Below are 7,345 nucleotides of genomic sequence, written 5' to 3'. Positions count from 1 at the left end.
GCGCGTAAATGCACAAGACGAGGACGAAAGAAAGATATATATAGTCGACGAAAAGAGGTGTCTGCAACCAACCGACGCAGTAACGACAGCAACCACGGAAGGCGTGCAAACACACAAGGATCTATACCTGCAAAAGATGAAAACAATTTGAAACGACGTGACAACTACAGGAATCGACAAGAGAGGCGCAACCACCACCACACGCACCGAGGAAGTGAGGACAGAGAGGGGGGGGTGCACCACCCACACACTCAGACGCACGTACGTGGGGAGCAGATGAGGGAGAAAGAAAGGGGATGAAGGAAAATGAGAGATGTATCAATTCAGGCTTATAGAGTTGATAGAGGTGAGGTGGCGCGGCAGTCGTTGCGCAGATCATGCAGCTCTCCGAGACGAAAAAGTTTTTTCCCGTTTTCGGTGTGTGTGTTCATTCGCTGTCATAGCGCAGTAACGGAATCCAACGTGGCCCGGCTCACCACAGGCCCATCGCCTGGTGCGAAGCAACTGTAGACCCAGGCGCTGGAGCGACGCCCGCTCAGTCATCTGAGAACGCGGCCCCTTACTCGTCCTGTGCCCACCTAAACGCTTCGCAGGTCGCCTCACGGCCGCCTTCATCATGCCGGGCGCCACGTGGTGCATCTCTCACGGTGGCTCAGTCCCTTCCCCCCCTCACACAGAGACACAAACACTGATCAGCAGGCAGCGAGGGTCGGGGGTGGAATGCGTCCGAGTCACGCTGAACCTTTGCCCACAACATGCTGCAAGCGTATTCGCTGTCGCAGTCCGCTCCGACGCCACGCCATTCATCACTGGACCGCTGATATCGGTAGCGATAGATCGCTCTGACGTCCTCTACGTTGTAGGTGCTGGCGCTTGCCACCACAGGAAGTGGGGAGGGGGGGCTGCTGGGCTTCCCTAGAGACAGTGGGGTACTCGGCCGGCTGGTTCAACTCACTTAGCTGTGTTCCACAACCATCAGGGGCCAAAATGCCGCGCGTGAAAACGAAAGAAAAAAAAACGTTCCATTATTATTGTGCGTTATTCATCTTTTTCGCTCCCTTAGTGTATAGAGGGCGGCGGTCAACGAAGAGGTAGGTTTGCGTGTGACGACGAACGCGCGCACGTACTTCGCAGACGCACGGACGTGGAAAGACGCAGATGCACGTACACACAATAGTGGCGAGAGAAGAGAGAGATCAGACTTGGGCGGCATCCCCGTGTGCCGTGAGGCAAGGCGGTGTAAGCGCACAGATGGGGCACGTGCCACGGAGAAGAAACACAAGCACGTGCGCACGTACATGTGCGCCCCCTGCTTGTGAGGTGTATGCTCACTTATCCGTTCTGCAAAAACGGGGGCGGGTGGAAGATATGGTGACAGTTGGTTACACGTCGACGAAACGCACAGAAGCACATCTATCACAACCGCTCTGGTGCATCCGTGTAGTCGACGCGGCACACAAGAAAGCTGCCGGGGATGCTGTAGCCCGCGGAGTCATTCAAGGACACCTTGCGGAATCCTTTATGAAGCATACGCAGAGGAATGATGGCCTCTGCGAGCAGCTGAGATGAGCTGCACCTGTTGTGGTCGTAGACCTGGAGCACGAGGACCGACAGGGACCACCGATGTACCGTCCATATCCACTCTGTCTGCCCCGCTCCGCGCCAGACAGGGTGAAAGCCGTTGTTATGGATTGTGTGCGTGCTCTTTGGCGTGCTGTCCACGTCGGGGCCCTCGAGGAAAACTGTCACAAACGGATCGGCAACCTCTGAATTGCTCGCGCTCGGCAGCGAGAAGCCTGAAATCACTTCCACTGTCAGCGACCGCCAGTTCTCCGGGACGGCCACATCGGGGCAGGTCACGGGCCGCAGGTGCTCTGGCTTCAGGAGGTACCCGCAGCAGCCGTTGTCGAGGAAAAAGCAGCGGTTGAGGCGCCAGCCGAAGGTATCGCTGGACTGCCAATTGATGGCCACCATCTGGAAGCCAGACGCCCAGTAAAGCAGCGGACTGTAGTTGCTGCTGTCGATGCGCGAGCCCGCAGGGAAGACGCGGCTAAGGCACGTGTCGTTGATGCGCACCAGCGCGTCGTGGGCCTCGCGGGCGATGGCCTTCCCCTTCCTCTCTGAGTACGAAGAGCAGTGGTACGGCTGCTTGTCCTTCAGGTATGATAAGTCCTTGACGTCGTGGCACTTGCTGGACTCGATGGAGACAAGGGCGGACAGCTTCGCTGACACCCGAACCTCATCCTTCTCGGCCTTCCTGCAAGTCTCCTTCATTTTCAGGTAGTCGGCGTTGTTTGTGCTCGCCACCGAGTCCGTCTCGGTTGCGTCGTCGTCTTTGTCAACGCGAGGCTCGCGGGCCGGGAAGTCGCCGCGCTTCGCTTTCACGAGAATTTTGTTCTTTAAGTTGTTGGGTGAGAAGGTCATGGTGGGCTTCTCGTTGGAGCCCCACGGAGGCCGGAAGAGCAGCGAGCCCAGTCCTCCTTCTAGAATCTCCGCCATTCTATCCTGCTGCTCCACCGAAGTATGCACCTCCAGTGAGAGTATCACGGGGTATGCGGAAGCAGTAAAGGCGTACTGGCGAATCGTCTTAACGCACTCTTCGAAGGCTATACGAGAAGTGCGGGTGTAGCCGTGGTACACAATCGGCTCGCCGTGAGGGCCGTTCCAGCAATCAAGCTCCACGCACCGGCACCCGTCGAGAAGCGCCTTTTTGTACATCTGGGAGGAGGATTTACTCGTGAGCTGGTCCCCGGTGAGGTACGTGTTGTGTGAGGAGCTGATGAAGTAGCAGCACATGATCTGGTCCATGTCGTGGTAGACGTCCGTCAGCTTCTTCTTCTCCACCGCGGAGTCGAAGTAGGGACTCATAACGTATCCGACGAAGTTATTCTCCGTGATGCCGTCGGTGCCGACGCAGCCCATAAGAGCGAGCTTCTCGTTGAGAAACTCGGCATCCCAGTCCTCGCCTTGGATGTCGCATACAAAGCTGGCGAAGGTGTCGCGAGAGATGGTCTGCTGGCCCCCCCCCGCCAAATCCTGGAAGACGTAGCCGAGCTCCCTGAAACTCACGGCGTTCGAGTACACCTTCGCAAACTCGGAAAAGGCGATGGTGTGGCGATTGTCGTCCTCGAAGGGCTTCAAGATTCGTTCTGTCAAGTCCTTCGAAAAGCTGAGCCCCTCGACCAGACGCTTCATCTCGGCGTAGCTCAAATCGCCGCTATTGTCTTTGTCGTACATCATCCACACCTGCATGATCTTGGCAGCCGTGGCATCTGGCGCCACCTTTGATGTGTTTTTGTTCGACAGGAACTTGTCGAGCGCGGCGCTTGTGCTCACGCTGCGTTTGCAAGAATCGATTAGGAACTCATCCACCTCTTCCCTGCTGCAGTGCAGCATGCTGCGCAGTGCCACTCGCAGCGAAGCAAAAAAGAGGGCAGATTCATTTTCGTTCGGGTGGTGAGTGGCGAAGTAGTTGTCCGTAAGCGCCCTGAGCGCCGGGATGTACGTGGCGGTGCGTTTTTCAGGGTTGCTCGCCGTGTTGCAGAGGACACCCATGTCTGACGAGGGAAGGGCCACACATGCGCACACGCACAACTCGGGCGCCGTGTATGAATGGCGCGCGCGTATCGTATGGCAGTGCTTTGCGGCGCGGTGCGAAGTGGTGGATGCTGCTTCGATAGAAAGTGTAGGCCGGTAGGGGAGGGTGGATACGAGAAAGGCATGGAAGAAGTGCGGGACAGAGCGCGTGTGGCTGGGAGTGCCCCGCGCACGCATCCCAGTGCACTGCTGGAGCGCCGCTGGCTGCAGCCAGTCACGGGCAAAAGAAGGGAAAGAACTTCTAAAAAGAGCGTTGACGCGCAAGGCGGACACGCAGCAGTCGACTGAAAAGAAGCGCGCTGCTCTTCGTGTGACTACGCACACCATCGCCATACACCTCTGCACCGAGAGTGGCACAAGCACGCATATACGCGGAGGCACGCACCAAGTGGTCTCTGCCCTTCTGGCGAAAGGCAAAGAGAAAAAGGTGCACACGCAGAGACAAAGACGCATGCATCCTCTCCCGGCGTCTCGCCATGCTCCACCACACCGCAACTTCGCTACGCTGCGGTGGAAGAAGGGTGCGTGGAGGTGCATTCTCGGGCACGTGCGGCAGTCCGCTCTCAAAGGCACGCGCGACAGGCGTAGGACATGTGCGGCAGTCCGCACGTGGCACATGCTAGCACAGGCTGAAGCCCAGTCTTGCAGTGCGCACAAAAGAGAACGTCGATGGGCCGATTCGGCTTCCCGCAGGTGTCACACGCCCACATTTGCGCCTTGGCACGGCACTCGCAGGCCGAGTCAGGACGCCCTCTCCTGCAAGCGAGGCAGCGCGCGCTCCAGCCGTAGTTCCACTGACCACACAGTGCACCGTCGTCCGTCTCGTGAAGGCAGCGCCAGACGTGGCTGAGCGGCGCGGCACCGGCCGACTCATCCTGCAGCAACGCCTCCATCTCTGGGCGAGGGAAATGGCACCGCTGGCAGTGGTATCCTGTCTGCAGCTCTGTGTAGTCGCAGTGGGTGCAGCGAAACAGGTAGTGTTCATTCACCCGCTGCACTGTGTCACAGTGGAAAAATGAGCCGCTTGCAGAGATGCTGGAGGGCTTCACCGTGTGTGCGCATAGCATGCAGTGCCGGGAAAAGGACGGTGAGTAGAGCACAAGATCGTCGCGGGGGTGGGGGCACTGGCACTTCGGGCAGAGGTGTAGGGAAAGTGTCTTTCCATCTACGGTAAGTAGAGTACGACGCAGCGAGTGCAGGGAGACGCGGGCGTCGCAGCCGGCACATGTGTACGTGTGGTGGTGTTCGCCGGTGCCGCACCTCCCACACGTGAGGCGGCAAGGGTGGTTAAGGGCGCCGCAGCCGCATTTCCACGGCACAAACGACACGCGCAGCGCACCAATCCGTCTCGGCGTTTTGCAGGAGCGGCACGACGACCAAATGGAGTAGTTGAAGTCGTCGCAGTCTACACAGTGCCACAGGTGCAGGTGCTTGTCCGGGTTCGGCGAAAAGCACTGAGGGCAATGCAACCCGTTGCCCTTGTATGTGCCGTGGCAGTGGGCGCACTCCACCGTGCGCTCACTCTCCTGGCGCTGCTGCTTGCAACGGGCGCAGATACAGCCTGCGGCCGTGATGAGTCCACCGCACTTATCGCAGATGCAAACGTTGGCGTTGACGGCGGCGGCCATGCGAGGGTTGAGGCATTCGCACGAGCAGGACTGCGTTTTGCACGGTAGCTTGTGTGCAGCGTGGCACTGCGGGCAAACCCACGACACGCCTGACTTGCGTAGGCATGATGCGCAGCGCTTGGAAGTGCAAGGGATCACCTCCCCGCATCCGCATGTCCACCAGTATGCGGCTGCGCCACCGATTCGGAAGTGGTCCAGAGCACGGGCAATGACGGGATTGCTGTGCAGCTCGACCCCACTCACGCACCGCTCGCGCAGCAGCATCCTCAGCACGCGCAGCAGCTGCTCCGCCTCTCCCTGTGCTTCTAGTCGGTGATGCTGCCACAGCTCGGTCAGCACTGTGCCGACCCCGTCCAGCAACCACAGAAAGCTGACGGAAGTCTGCTCATGCAGAAAGGTGCAGAAGCTCCTCACTAACTGTGTCACCTGCGGAAGAGGCAGCGCGCTCACTGCAGCGGCAACAAGTCGAATTACTTGCCGAAACCCTTGTCGGTCAACCACGACTGCATGGCCACGCTGCGCGCACAGATGATAGGCTTCAAGAAGGCGCCAGTGATCCCCCTCAGCGGGTGGGAGTGTCAGCGCTCCTTTCAGAAGTAACACCCAAACAGCGCGCAGATCCTCCGGGTTGCGCCCAAAGAGGCGGAGGGCGTCGCCGGCCACCGTCTTCATTCGTTCCCACCCAGCCTTCGCGCTCCTGGGCGCCTCGCCTGCCGCTGTTGCATCAAGGAGTGCGCCGAGCAGCCGTATGTAGAACGAAGCAGGCAGCTTCGTCTCGGCCGCAGGCACAGCCTGCAGAAGCGTTTCCAAGCAGTCGTGCAGGTCAAAGCCCCGCCCAGATTTCGCGTACACACGGGACCACTTGTTCATCAGCGTCGTCCAACGCACAGCGACAAAGTCGAAAGAGTCGTTTCGGGCAGCGCCACAACGCAGTGACGGCAGCAAGACGTCGTGGAGGAGACTGTGCATGGAGGCGAAGGTTCGCTCGCTGAAGAAGTTGTCGTTACTGAGCAGTGCGTGCGCGCACCGCTGGAAGTGCGGCGCGTCAACAGCGGCCGCGTGCGTGCGGAAAGTGAAGACTAGAATCGCGCGAAGGATGTCAGGCGTGCAAGGGAGGGAGAGCAACGTGCACGCCACGTCTAGCGATAATTCTCGACCGTGTGTCAGCTCCTTGGACACCAGCAAACCCGCGTTGGGGCTCGCAGAGGTGATGAGGTACACGAGACGCATGTCGTCGAGGAGGTGGCGGTGCTTCAAGGGAAGCTCGAGCACCCGCTGCGCATCCGCTTGATAATAGCGAACGAGGCGCCAAGCGGCATCGACGCAGCGCCCCTGCATCTCGACTAGGTGCCCCCTGCACGGATTCAGCATGGTGAGCTGCTGCAGCAGGTCGGTGCTCGCCGACAGCGCGTCGAACAGCAGCGTGTGGCCCGTCGCGAGAGACAGCAGCGTAGGGTGGGTGGCGTACCCGAGCAGCAGAGCCCGAAACGGCACTTGCAAAGGGTCCCCAGAGACCACATTGCCGATGGAAGCGCTGAGACTCATCGGCACGCGTGTGCGGTCTGTCAGCTCGCGACTCCACAGAGGCGAGTCGCCGTCGTGCAGTCTCCCTGTGGATCGGTGATGCGGCAGTGAGAAGCGGTGGGAGCTAACGAAGACGCGCCTAGAGCGCGGCAGTGCGACAGGTGCGCGCATCAGCGTAGTTGAGGGAAACGCGCCAAGAAGTCATCGGTCACATCAAGAGGGAAAAGGGGCGTCAACAGGAAACAACGCAAACCTCTCTCCGCTTGGGCAGACCTGCGAGCTGTGGAAGAAGCGGAGAGGAGCAGGAGAAGGGAGGGAGGGATGGTGACGAACAGAGTCTCCTCCCCAACACGCGGCAGCTGGCACTGAAAATGACCCGGTAGAGAGTAGGCGCAAGCCTGTTAAGGCTCACTCGGTGGTGTACGCCTCGATGATCACCACAGCGGACGATGGAAGCACAAGAAGGGGATATTTGCAGCTGAGCCGCACTCGTGACGAAGACGGCGAAGAAGCGCGCGGTAGTGGAGGTGGAGGGGGCAGCGAAACGAGAGAGAAAGAGGACGACACAGTAGACGCACTAGCAGAGACGGAATGCA

The 7,345-nt window shown here is 59.5% G+C and overlaps 2 protein-coding genes across 2 annotated transcripts; both read right to left on the bottom strand.

Annotated features, from left to right (window-relative positions):
- Window positions 1-1,416: 1,416 nt before the first annotated feature.
- Window positions 1,417-3,774, bottom strand: LDBPK_221530 (phosphoinositide-specific phospholipase C, putative; the record flags this gene model as incomplete). The annotated part of the gene is made up of 1 exon (XM_003860851.1): window positions 1,417-3,774. One exon carries the CDS (start codon window positions 3,772-3,774, stop codon window positions 1,417-1,419), a length of 2,358 nt encoding a protein of 785 aa, XP_003860899.1.
- A 386-nt stretch (window positions 3,775-4,160) lies between these two features.
- LDBPK_221520 (hypothetical protein, conserved) lies at window positions 4,161-6,920 on the bottom strand (the record flags this gene model as incomplete). Its single annotated transcript, XM_003860850.1, has 1 exon — window positions 4,161-6,920. One exon carries the CDS (start codon window positions 6,918-6,920, stop codon window positions 4,161-4,163), a length of 2,760 nt encoding a protein of 919 aa, XP_003860898.1.
- Between the last annotated feature and the right edge of the window lie 425 nt (window positions 6,921-7,345).

This window comes from Leishmania donovani, chromosome 22 (genome assembly GCF_000227135.1).
Source record: "Leishmania donovani BPK282A1 complete genome, chromosome 22".
NCBI lineage: Eukaryota > Euglenozoa > Kinetoplastea > Trypanosomatida > Trypanosomatidae > Leishmania > Leishmania donovani.
The sequence above is the reverse complement of the archived record's forward strand: the minus strand, read 5'-3'. Positions and strand labels throughout refer to the sequence as shown.